The 13,387-nt window shown below is 47.0% G+C and overlaps 1 protein-coding gene across 3 annotated transcripts; it reads left to right on the forward strand.

The window, feature by feature from the left end:
• Positions 1–1,234: 1,234 nt before the first annotated feature.
• On the forward strand, positions 1,235–13,387 carry sbp3 (SBP-transcription factor 3). 3 transcript variants are annotated; one of them, XM_008678826.3, is made up of 4 exons: positions 1,235–1,347; positions 1,594–1,994; positions 12,112–12,242; positions 12,606–13,387. In XM_008678826.3, the coding sequence occupies exons 2-4, from the start codon at positions 1,630–1,632 to the stop codon at positions 13,085–13,087; spliced, it is 978 nt and encodes a 325-aa protein (XP_008677048.2). In that variant the 5' UTR covers positions 1,235–1,347; positions 1,594–1,629; the 3' UTR covers positions 13,088–13,387. The 3 variants fall into 3 exon arrangements, with proteins under 3 accessions (XP_008677048.2, NP_001352598.1, XP_008677050.1); NM_001365669.1 differs by having other exon boundaries at positions 1,251–1,347; positions 1,575–1,994; positions 12,606–13,135; XM_008678828.4 differs by lacking the exon at positions 1,235–1,347 and adding an exon at positions 1,367–1,445.

Here is a 13,387-nt window from a genome sequence, read left to right on the forward strand (position 1 = left end):
AGATTTTTTATTGATTGTCTCCGCTCTCTGTATAGAGTGATTGCTAAAGTCAGGCATCAATAAAAATTGGACGCGCTCCATATAAATTACGCTACTTCGTAGCAATTACTAACGTTTAAAACCAACAAATAACCTTTCATTTTGCTGTTAGTGTGACAAATCATTGCTGCTCCATCCAATTCAGCAACCTCAAACACCATGTAGTTCATTGCGCCAATGTGGTCTCAGAAACGACCTAATGCTTACAAGAGCAAAGAACGTCGTGTCGTGTTTGGACTGTAGCCTCAGCCTGTAGTGCTGGCCCGGCCCGACACAATTATTTTTTTATTTTACAAAAAAATCGTATATACCTATATACAATTTATATTCGATATTAAAAACATCTTATCGTGATGTTCTACTAGTTAGACAGTTTCACCCAGTGTCTCACACCCTTCTTCTATTAGGGCATGAGTTCGAACCCTACCTTCTGCACCATTTTTTAACATTTTACGCTGATTTAATTAAATGAATCGACGGGCTAACGGGCTGGCCCGACACAGTTAGCAGGCCGGCATGACTTGTCTGTGCCATAGTTGTGGCCCGTGTTGGGTGCATCTAGCCCGTGTCGGGCGTCATTTGACATCTATAGACGTGCAGCAGATTATTTAAAATAGCTGTGAGGGGTTATTTGTAAAAAAATGACGCACGACGACCGTTGAAACTGATGCTTTAAGTATAGTATAAATGTTCTATATCAACTATCAATTTTTTATCTACTAACAATTACTCGTGGACCCACAACACAGTGTTTGTGGATGAACAGTGACACACTATATCTGGGAGGAGAGAGAAGGGGGCCGGCACGTAGGGGGCGCTGTAGGGGCACCGCTGCGGCCGTAGAGTGCCCCCTACAGACGGCATGCAAGAGGAGGGAGCTGCTCAGGGGACAGCGTTGCAGTCAGTCTTATCTCACTCTCTACAACTACAAGTCTACAAGATAATGCTCATGTCTTCGAAATTCTCTTTGAAGGGCTTAATGAAAAGTTTTACATGGACCGACATGCAAAACCTAAAGCCATACCCTCTTAAAAAAGCTAGGGATCTGTGAACAGTGTACAGGTCAAAACAAAAGAAAGAAAAAAAAACAAAAAAACTACACACGACGTCAATCACTCTCACTGCCTCTTTCCACCCTGCTGTAGACTCCCCTTTCTGCCGATATATACCCAGCACACGATGCCGCGACCGATCGGTTTCCCTCCCGAGCTGCACACACGCGAGCACGCGCCCGCACTGTTCGCTCGCTCCCCATCTCCACACCCGCCGCTCTCCACAGTGCTGCTATCGAGACGTCTTTCTCCGATTGTATGTACCGAGCTCCTCCTGCCTGCCTGCCTGCAGTCTGCCTCATCCCCTTCTGTTTTGCTTGCACTTGAATAGCCACCTTCTGCTTCGCGCCATACGTATATCTTCTCTTGCGGTAGCTTTATTGCACATCCTGCGGGCCTTCTTGCGTGGATGCTCCCCTCTTGGCTATTTGTTTGTTTCTTGCAGAGGAATTTTTTCCTGAACTTGTCCTCGCCGTCTTGAAGGTTTCTTGTTTGGGAGCAGGCGGAGGCGTTTCTTTCCTTCTTCGCCGGCGGCGGCATGGACTGGGCAGCGGCGTCCGGGTCTCCGTCGTGGGGCGCGGCGGCGACGGACCCCGGTCCGACCATGCTGTCCTTCGCAGGCCCGTCCTCCTCCGCCGCCGACGCCGAGGTGCGGCTCCAGGATTTCGCCGCGGGTCTTGCCCAGAGCTCGCGGCCGACTGGGGCGGCGCCGGGAGCCGGGAGGAGGTCCCGCGCGGCCGTGGGAGGTGCCGGCGCGGAGGCGTGCTCCGTCGACGGCTGCCGCTCTGATCTCAGCCGGTGCCGCGAGTACCACCGGCGGCATAAGGTCTGTGAGGCACACTCCAAGGCGCCGGTGGTGGTCGTCGGCGGACAGGAGCGGCGCTTCTGCCAGCAATGCAGCCGGTAAGGGCACCGTGTCATCCAATCCTCGCACCAGGCTGTGTACTGATCCTATCATTTACAATTCTTGTGCTGATGTGGTCATTCTCTGTGTATTGGTCCCCCATCTGCTTGCTAATTGAGGAATCGAGGGTGGGGTATTAGTGCTTTGGGACAAATCTAGGGGCAAAAACTTAGGTCTAGTTTGGTCCCAACCTGGCAATCTAAACAACTGGGTTGGTAATTTGGTGGCATATAGGATCTGATGGCGTGCTGATAATTTAATCTCACTGACAGGATGCGTCGCCGGGGTTGGTAATTTGGTGTTGTCTAGGGTCTTGTGACCCGATTAATTTAGCCCCGTTGGTACTATTTAAAGAAAGGTGTCGGTACTGACTTCCTTGGGTAGGGTTCGGTTTTTCCATGGAATATTCATCATCCTGCAGAACCCTCCTCATGATTGATGGGAGTTTTGAACTTCCTTCAGCTGCATCTTCAGTCCGAGCTCTTACTGTACAGAGATGCAACTTTTTGCAAACCATTGCTGTTTCCCAGCAGTCAAATATGAAACCATTTTGTAAGATCTAATCAAGTTTATTGCTTGTTGCTGATGGCGATAAAAGGAGGCTTCAAACAAGCATACACGTTATTTCATGGGTCATTCCTTTAGGCAAAGGCCATCTGGAGTTGAAATCAGGCGGTAGCATTCAATTTTGGTTGATTTAATATTCCTACTGTTTCTGAATGCATATTTCTTCTTCTTTCTTTGTTACATACTAGAGGATTGCACAATTAACTGACACAAGTACCAAACAAAACTTTAACTGACAATGGGTGTAACTGTGTTTTCTCAGAACATTTGAAGTTTTGTTTCCTTTTCAAGTAGGAAACTATATATAGAAGAAATATTTTTCTTTAAATAATAGACATTAATCCTTTGATGGCACCAGGATTGTTCATTACTCTGAAAATATGCTTGATAGCATGCACTGGTGATTTTGAACTGGATCTCAAAGTATAGTCTCACTAATGTTTGCAAGCTGACTTATTAGTGAATAAGTAAAACAATCTATGTTATGTGATTTATTCCTTTTTACTTTCTAAATTAACCAAGAACATGGAATGCTAAGTGCAAGCCTCATCCAGAAGAGATCTTCCATTTGGATGTTTCACTTTTATAACTATGTATTCGATTTTTTTATACTGTCTTCCACAACAGAACTATCAATGCCATTAGTCAATTGAAGTAAATTATAGGAACTGTAAGTGAAAAATCAAAGGGAAAGCTGCTGTTTTGTTCAACACCTTAGCAGAAAGTTGGTGTTCCAAACTGTCTCATTCAGTTCACATGTTTGATCTACAAATTATTCATTAATTTATGAATTCTTTTCACCTCACATATGTGCAATATGACTATGAGGCATGTACAAATTATTGGAACTATTGTCTCATGTTGCTTATCCATTAAACAATATGATTCTAGTAGTAAATCAATTTAGGAAGTATATTAGAACCATCGTCAAGGTTGAGTAGGTATGTTCTTAATGATGAGAAAAATGAAGCATGTACTGTCCAAATGAAGTTAATGTTGTGCGATAGGCCTGGATTGGTTGGAGGTGGATTGCGTACATTGTAGGGAAAGGAAGGAGGAGAATAGGGGTGGAAGAGAGACGAAAGTTTATGGTCGCCCATACACCGAGGCTTGCCGATGCATAGGGTTAGTGCAAGGATGGCAGAAATATAGGCAAGGGCCGCTGGGGACAAGGGGGTTGCATATCGGCTAGAGAGATGAAACATTTGAGTATTGAATCCTCTATTTCTTTTCTTGAATATTATGAGCACATTACCCTTTTATTTATACACCATATGATTTGTAATCTAGGGAGAGTTCTTATGGACTTTAACTCTACTTTTCCTAAAGTGTAACACCTCATCCACTCCCGGACCAGTGGTACTTACTCCTGGCAGCCCTCTAGAACTATAGACCATCCCCACAAACCATTACAAGTCTTTTCCGCGCACTTTGCCCTCACTCATGTGCACCACAGAAAACTTCTCGGTCGGTCATCCATCCCAAGATTGCTCTGGGTCAAGCACACTTAACCCAGAGGTTCTTTCGAGACAGGCTTCCAAAAAGAAGATGCACCTTGTTGATATGAGTACTTTATTAATTCTATTAAGCCTTGGGCCAGGATATCACATCCACCAAGGCCAGGATATCACATAAAGTGAATTTGTTCTTATCCTTATTTTCGATTGTTGTTGGACCTTGGCTCTTTTGGGGAAGGAGTCAGCTAGGCACTAGATGTTGTCGCCCCCCTTAGGCGCTCGACCAGGCTTTAGACGACCCTAGCAAACCTCTAAGCCACACTGGCCCCACCACTTGAGCCCGTTTAGACCCATGGCATCCTCTACCTTGGCAATCATCTTGGCCATGCTGGGCCCACTACCTCGGAGGTCGTTTAGACCCATGGCATCCCTCCCCTTTGCCTTTCAATGTAGCCAAACACTGAAGCATTGACTAATTGGAGATGTCGTAGCATTGACTAGCTGCAATTATTGTCTGTAGCATGAGCCGTCATTGGTACTCCCTCCACCCATATGTGAAGTCGTTCCACAACTAAGGTAGAAAGAAATTTTGCCATGTCCTATCAATGATGAGGCGGGAGTGGTGGCGAAGTTATTTGACTTAGGCGCGAAGTACAAAGTCATGACTCATGAGGCATCGAGGATGTCACGTCGGAGTGAATAGATTGTGTCCTTAGAGTGTTGATGATCTCATAGGAGACACCCATCTCAAGGAATAACATTGTTGTCATCTATGTGATTTGTTGAAGACAAAATGGCATAGACAGGGGGGCTGGCAGGGGCCTTGCCCCCCAAGGTTTGTACAAACATGTAAGTACATACTAATTACTTCTACTTTTAAGTAGTTAAGTATATAAAAACAGTGATTGATTCAATAAATATTGGTTATTTCTTTGTTTGTGAACATGTAGTTAAATTTAAACTGAAATCCGACACTCATGTACTGCATATAATCTATTAAATATTGTTTATGCCCCTCTATAAAAATCCTGGCTACGCCCCTATGAAGACGTGCCCTAGCTAGCCTTTCTTTTGGAGGATGTAGCATGGCATTGTGAGGCACATGGTTCTGTTGTGAGATGGCAGAGTTGTGGTGACGTTGAGGAGCTCATCGAGGAAGATGTTGTCGAAGTCATAGGTTGACGACGAGATGGATAGGCAACTCATTGTGTTGTTGAAGCTGATGAAGACACGACCAATGGTAAGGTAGTAGCATGGGATGTTGAAGAAGAGACCATGCTACTGCTATCCATTGTGCCCTACAAACACTTCTAGGTCTCATGATGTTTGCTTGCAAAGTGTGTGGTAGCATCGATGTTATCGTCGATGTTTGAAGGCCAAGTGCGAGAAGGCAAATCTATTCGAACATGCCATCGACGAGGACATATTCCAATGGATTCGATAGTAGCAGTGATAATAATGGAAGGTAGAAACGTCCATTGGAGAAGATGACCCCGTCTTCCATGGGCCAAGCTCGAGCGATTGTAATGGTGTCGGTGATGAAGCGAAGTTCGGGTGCTTCTAGGACTAGGTTTGGTTGCACGTTGGAGGTAGTCGTGGTACTAGGGATGCTTAATGGAGTTTAGGAAGAGCAGACATTGTTGCCGGAAGAGCCAAGACAATATGTGGTGCTATCCTAGTGTGAACTCTAGTGAGAGCCATGATGCGATTGTTATTCCTGGAAGATTCAAGCATGGCAAAGTTCCAAAAGGTGGGGCCAAGGGAAGACAATCATGGTGAGCCACTAAGAAGTCATGAATCTAGAGTGTCTCGTCGTCGACGCGGAGTGGTACATTGAAGCAAGCTCCATGGTAGCAATACAACTGCCATTGCTGATCGAGATTGCTGTGTCGACGTGGCGTTCAACATGTCTTGCTAGACTAGTAAAGTTGACATTGATAATGTGTGTGGCGTCAGTGGCTCTAGCAAGGAACATGGTTCTCCAGGCATGTATGCTTGGCTCTTGATCGTTGGTGAGGATCATCAAGCTTGGCTCAATGTTCTTTGGGCTATAGTCATTCACCAAAGCGGTATTGAACAAATGCTTGCACTTGTGCGCTTGAGCGAACTACTAGTCGTAGTTGAAGCATAGGCAACCCAACATTGTTACACCATCTCCTCTGTTGTGAGGTGTTTGAAGCTACGGTGCGGTGATGTGGTTGGGGTTTCTATAGTCATTGTTGGGGTTGACGCTGTAGGCGTCGTAACAAGTGTCAGCTTAAAGCGCATGTGGAGGTTGTGGTACCATTCTTGTTGCTCTAGTGGATGTTGACTTGGTGAGGCTAGCGACAACTTCAGTGTGTCGCTTATGCATGCCCTAGCTAGGGACATTCTTGTCTCCATGTCCTTGGGATTTTGTAGCTCAATGTCCATCTTCAGTAGTTCCATCAGTTCCACTATATATGAAGGAAGTAGAGAGTGGGTATAATGTGTGGGATGTATTGCATTGAGCCTCTAGGGAGAATATATAGGAGTACATGACTTGGAGGGCAAGAAGCCTATCTTAGAGATAAGGAAGGTTATCTCGGGATTACAATCAATCCTAAACCAACCATATTAGGAGTTGCCTAATATACTCTAACATGCCTAATATACTCTAACATCCCCCCGTAGTCGTAGCGTTAACAAAACGAACGGACAGACTGGAGAATAATGGAGATATCCCCCACAGTCAGAACGTTGGTGCGAATGCTGCGACTGGAGTAGCCCATGCAGATGATAGCCCTTTGTGCTGATAATGTCGAGGTAGCCGAGTGCAAGGGCGTCGAGCCGTCGTCGAGGTGCCATGCGTAGGGTAGCCGTGGTCGAGGAAGCTGTCGTGGACGTCGGAGAGGACAAGCCGCACAAGTCGCGGGCGCTGGTGCGGCACGCGGGAAGGCTCGCAGCGCGCCAGAGTACGCCGTGGTGACGGTGGCGCTGAGAAGCAGCCGTATACGAAGGCGCGATGCGTCGAGGAAGATGAGGGTGTCGATGACGGGGGCGACGCGTCAAGCAGCCATGGACGATGCGTGTTCCAGGTTTGCCAAGCCTAGAAACGCGTCGTGGATGAATGCTCGTGCCGGTGGTGCCAGTACCAGACGTACTAGGTAGAGGGTCCCAACCATACGTGTCAACATTTCAAGGGACTAGCAGAGAAGGCCTCCGCGACTGTTGTGGTGCAGCACGGCGGGAGTATCGGCGCAACGCACAGTTGTCAGAGCGGAGTAGACGAAGTAGTCGAGGACGAGACTATGATGCTGGCGACGAGGTTGTGCTGGACGAAGCGAAGGGGTGGGCTTGGCGACAAAACAAGGTTCCTGGAGTCGCGGCAACAAGAGCCACGACGCATAGGAAACGAGCCTCAATGACGCCAGTGGAACGCGATGGCGGTGTTTGTCGGCGAAGAACTTGATGACAAGTGCGATGTAGACCGGCGACGGTGGCTGGCACGCCGACGAAGTCGATGACGATGTAGATGCAACGACGTTGGTTGACAATAGACGACGATGGTGCTGCCCGAGGAGGCAACGCAACGACGACCCTCTTGCTTGGCGAAGCATCGCGCGATGGACGACAAACGTCTCGGGAGGATGGTTTGCCCGCGATCGGTTGATCAGGCCGACGATGTGCGAGCTGGAGACGACGATGGTGATGTCGATGGTGGAGCCTCCCGATCGGTGATGGCGACGACAAGCTAACATTGATGGACGTGCAGACGAAGACGCGCGACACAGGCAGACGTTTCGGTTACGTTGTAGGCCACGCCAGTTGCACCATCGAAGAAGATGAAGCGGGTGTTGTTGAAGCCAATGTCGAGGACGCGCGAGTCGACTGGCGGTGGGCGACGCAAACCCGATATCTGATCGGGAAAAAGGAAAAGGTACACAACGACAACAACAGATCTGGTACATCACCGGGGTACCCTAGCCAGACACATCTCAACCCCTCTGTCTCATTAGCAAAGAAACAAATAGGAGTAGAGCCGATCGCCTGGCTCCACTTCCCCACATGTCCCTGAGCAAGAGAAAGAGGGAGAACAGAGAGCATCATGCACGGGTAGGGCCCAGCGGCGTAGCCCCAACGGAGCCCAGCGTGAGGGAAGCCGTAGCGCAGACCCCGCTGGAGGCTGGCGTGGCTAGGACGAGCAGTGGCAGTGTGTGGCCTCACATCCTCCTAACCGACGACGACACGACCCGTAGCCCCCGGTGGCGGTGCGGCCTGCAACCCTCGGATCTGCGCGCAGCATGAGGAAGCGGCGGAGCGGCGCGGCTGCCCGATCGGCCAGAGACAGCACTGCACGATGACGGGAGCCGCCACCACAAGGCCTAGCCCAACCTAGCCCCTCATACCCGAGTTCTCCCCCCACGCCCATCACCACGACAGCACAGGGAGGGGAAGTTTGGGTGCAACCGTCTCCATGACGGATTGCGGAAAAGGGCGGAGGTTGCCGGCGGTGGAGGCCACATCTACACACGATGACGCTGGAAGTAGCCTGGCGAAGTTCCAATCTGTTGTGCTTGGTGACGCGACAGGATCAGATCGGTCTGCCGTAGACTCGAGGACAACGAACACGGTGGTCAGAGGGACCGGCCGCGCATCCTAGGAGGACGCTGTCCCTGGTGGAGAACGATCTCCCCGGGGGCGGCGCGGCGGTGGCAACGGAAGACGCCTGTTGGATCTAAAACCTAAACTCGTGATACCATGAAGGAAGTAGAGAGTAAGTAGAGAGTGGGTATAATGTGTGGGATGTATTGCATTGAGCCTCTAGGGAGAATATATAGGAGTACATGACTTGGAGGGCAAGAAGCCTATCTTAGAGATAAGGAAGGTTATCCTAGATATAAGGAAGGTTATCTCAGGATTACAATCAATCCTGAACCAACCATATCAGGAGTTGCCTAATATACTCTAACATGCCTAATATACTCTAACAATATAGATGTAACTTGTTGAAGCTCGTTAAGAGATCTTGCACATGCCCCACGTGAGGAAGCGCTCGGTGAAGGACCTGTGACTTAACCCTAAGCAATCTAGGGCTAGAGTCCTTGTAGATTTGGACTATCTTTTTTCCTAAACAATCTCTATTTCTTAAAATTTTATTTCTAATTGGAGTTGGATGTGGACTCCTTAGGGGAGGGAGCCGACTAGCCAGGAGAAGTCTCCCTTTCATATGCTTGGGCACGTTTAGACCCATGACAATTGCCTAATAACTCTCATTTTATAGCTTGGCTAAGCCTAGTGATGAAAGGTCACACACCCTTTGCTCCTGTTGGCCATGCTGGGGCCATCGTTGTTTAAGGAAAATTAGAAATTGAATTTGTTTAGCAGAGGTTGAGATAGAATTAAGGATGTGTTTGGCTTGCTAGATATCTATAGATGGGAGATGATGGTCCATTGACGTGAGGTGTTTGGTTCGCTAACGATATGGATAGGGCGGCCACCAAAGAGGAATATTCCTAAATATGTTTGATGAGCGTGCTCTAGAAATTGGCTGCATGAGCTTGTCCATGGCATGCTGCTCATGCTGGTTGTCCATGCATTAATTACTTTACCTTTTCTGTTAGCAATCTTCAAATGATTTTATCTCACAAACTGCTTATCTAATTTGTAATCTGATTGTATCATTATATTTGTTGCAATTAAAATCGACAAAACAACATTTCACCATAGTTATTAAGGCGTCACTAAAGCGACGCCTAAGCGGTAAGGCAACCGGGAGAAGCAAGACGTCCTGTCGCCTTGCCACAAGAGTAAGGCAAGGGGGAGGGGCGTCGGCATCGGCACGTGTGGTGGTAGCGCGAGTCCGGCGTCGGTCCTTCCTTCCTTTCACGGCCGCAGCCGCGTGTCCCCCCGTCTCTCTCTCAGGCGGGTGGCCGACGACGTCCCCTCCCTCTCCTCTCTCAGGCGGCGGCTCCCCTCCTCCCTCTCCTCTCTCTGGCGGCTGTAGGGTGGCGGCTTAGGGAGGGATACGATGGAGAAGGGTAAGTTAGGTCAAGCAGTGGGCTGGTTGGACCGGGAAAAAACAGGCCGGTGGACCGTATGTCCTTAATCTCCTTTATTTTCCTTCTTTTTTACTTCTCCATTAAACCAGTAAATCTATTAGTTATGTATTCATATTTTTCCTAATCTTGTACTACTATCTATTAGTTATGTTGGGTCTGGCTGAGGCCTTGTGGGTCGCTGGGTCGAATTAGTTAGTTTTTCATTTTTTCTGTGTTTTTGTTCTGTCTGGCCTTGCTCTGCATGACTTTCTTGTAAGATTTTTTGCTTTCTCCTCTCTTTTATATAAAGATGCAGAGCGCTCCTGCGCTTTCGAGAAAAAAGTTATGTTGGATTTTTAAGTCTATTATGTTGAACTTGTACTCCTATTTGACACTATTATCCCTACTTATTTAATACTATATTCCTGTATATTCCTATATTTATACATTAGTAGGACACCGCCTCACCTTATGCTTTACTGCTTAAAAGGTACAAAGGGGGTCGGTCGCCTTACCGCCTTAACAACTATGCATTTCACATTATTATGTTTTGGTTAAAAATAAATAAATGACAAGTGAATACCAGATGGTATAATCAGCCTGGCCACATCCTCATCTAACCAACCAAACAGAAAATTGTCTCATTCCATCCAAGACTCATCCAACTAACTAAACGAAAAGTTGGCTTGTCATATCCATCGAAACCAAACAAGCAGGATGGATTGTCCTATCCCAAAATCCATGGATGTCAATATCCCATCCACGCTTGATCTCAAACAAAACACACCCTAAGAGATCGAATTGAGTTTGAGTTGTAAGATGAATCCAATCATATAAGTATCATATACTTCGTTGTCTTAGGTATGTAATTGTTTTGATCAAGCGAGGAATAGAAGACTTCCTATCCTTGCCCTTTGCCTCCCTGCGTCGACCCACTCTGGCCTGTCTTGCATTAACCCTACCTAAGCATTGACCCCCTCCTATTCTAGCTGTTGGCCACCACAACTGCCTATGCCTTTTACTATGGGTCACAAGTAATTCCTAATTCCCGGGCACTCCTCCACCTCCTTCGGCTTTTACCATCACTACTTGCTTCCTAAGATATAGTTCTCTTGATAATTTGGTATCATCGTCTGAGTCTTCATTAACCTTTGTGGTCTTCTGCGATCACTTCCCAACACATTAGGAGCACTGGGGTATCTTAAAAAAACCACTGAGTACACAACAGAGACGTTGGATGGACTACTTTTGACGATGTTCGAGACCCAAATCAAGGGTTTAGAGAAAGTGATGGTGGACCGCCATGATGACACCGTAGATCATGTCGTTTGGACACCAAGGCCAGGCAAGCACATCTAGATGAGGTGGCTGCCAGTCTCTGACACCTCGTGCCGTCCATCGTGTTGAGTGCTTGATAAATGCCACCCTGTGAGCTGGTGCTCGCTATCTAACCGAAGGACCTGGCTTATTTGCATCATGTACTGTGGATGCCATTTCAATTCTAAATGTATGTCTATTGAGAATAAAGGAGCGGATGGTGCGCTTGGAATCCATAGATGCCTTTTTCATTTGAAACTTCAAGATTCAAAACAAATAACTGAGTTTTGGTATTGAACGTAGCCTTGTTCTGAAAACAAGTGAAGAAGATCTTGAAGCACAGCTCTTCTTGAGGAAACCGAAATGTTTTATCACACCTCCATCTCCATGTCACACTGGCTTTATCTAACTTTACATGAGATGTAGCTTATGTATCACTGAACCTATGCTAAATAACCATGTTTCCATCTTCTGTCATTCTCGGAACCTGGCCACAGAAAATATTTGCTTGTTAAATCCCAACAGATACTTTCCTTGTAAATCCTCAAGAAGGTGGCACACATAGTAGACCAAGCAGCAACTTAAGAAGTCACAGATATACTTTTGTTAGGCTCATGAAAATTTAGATTTTGTTTGTTTCGTAAGCTTTTCTGAATACTTATGTAAATCCTACATCACGTTACTATCTAAGAAGCTTAGGTTATCTGGAGTTGAACCTTTGGTACTTGTTTGGAAATGTTTGTGCCGAAGGTGGTTCATTGCTCTTTAATTTGTAGGTTTCACATGCTGTCCGAGTTTGACGAGGAAAAAAGAAGTTGCCGGAAGCGTCTGGATGGCCATAATAGGCGTCGAAGAAAGCCACAGCATGATCTGACAAATCTAGGGGGTTTCTTTCCATACCACCAAGGTATTTACATTTGAGGTTACATATGTTGATGGACTTGATGCCTTGGTATTCTGATAATCATATAATCCAGTTTCGATAGAGCATCAAAGTTACTATATGTTTATCTTTTATTGAGTGATGGATCAAATTGTCAATGATAGCAGAAATCCACATCTGTTAGATTGTCTAATCAGCTTTTTTAGGTGAGCAGGCGCTTATCTTCAATATTTTCTGTAAACTGTTCCTTCTTGGTTGTTTGATTGACAAGTCCAATAGTTCTCATTTCTGATGTAATAGATTGATTTTCTGAGCAAGCTTTACCCAGTTTGCATATAGGGAAACAACGAAGTAGATGACAGATATTTTTTTTTAATCTTCCTGCAGTGAATCAGTTTGAGTTCTACCCACAAACAATTCCAACAGTTGGCCAGAATTCGGACGCCGTGCACTTGGTGGGCCGTCAGCAGCCTTTCTCCATATCGTTCTCAAGAACACCAGACGAGTTCCCTTTCCCACAGGGTGGCGGTAGCAGTGTGCTGCACCACCTCCATGCAGCCCGCCCTGGCCATCACGCTGAAGGCAGCAGCCACACTGGAAGCAGCACACGCGACAACGCTCTCTCCGGCACACTGGGCCCCGAGTGTGCTCTCTCTCTTCTGTCATCGTCGCTGCGTCGCCCCTCAACTGCTGGCGTCCCCGCCGTTGGCCAACCCCAGGTTACTGCCTCTTCGACCACTGCCGTGTCGCAGGCTGCAACGGCAGCTGTGGCCACTGCTGCATTCGCGGCCAGTGCTGGCCACCATGTGTTTGTTCCTGATGCTATGTTTGAGGATCCATCACAGGCACTGCCATTCTCTTGGCAGTAGGATTGTTTTGTTGTCCTGTTTTTATGTGCTCCTGTTGTGTTCTCGATCGATACTCTAGTGTCTGATGGCTGGGAATTCGGGGTACCTGTGCACTTGCAGACTCAGGTTGTGGTCCGTCAGAGATGTATACAAGTGACACGACGACTAGTGCTGGCATCTGAAAGGAAGTGGTAGCTGCTGTGCAGAGTGTTTAGCCGTTAAATTCAAATGCGCCCGTTCAATTTTTTTCTTCGTTTTCCTTGTATATATTTGTTTGTTTTTTTTTGGGCAAAAATATGTGCATGTTATGCACTTCTGGAA

The sequence above is a fragment of the Zea mays genome, chromosome 4 (genome assembly GCF_902167145.1).
Source record: "Zea mays cultivar B73 chromosome 4, Zm-B73-REFERENCE-NAM-5.0, whole genome shotgun sequence".
NCBI lineage: Eukaryota > Viridiplantae > Streptophyta > Magnoliopsida > Poales > Poaceae > Zea > Zea mays.

Coding starts and splice junctions, on each gene's coding strand:
- sbp3 (XM_008678826.3), top strand. CDS start 1,630: ATGGACTGGGCAGCGGCGTCCGGGTCTCCGTCGTGGGGCGCGGCGGCG. Junction 1,995..12,111: donor TTCTGCCAGCAATGCAGCCG/GTAAGGGCACCG, acceptor TTTAATTTGTAG/GTTTCACATGCTGTCCGAGT. Junction 12,243..12,605: donor TTTCTTTCCATACCACCAAG/GTATTTACATTT, acceptor ATCTTCCTGCAG/TGAATCAGTTTGAGTTCTAC.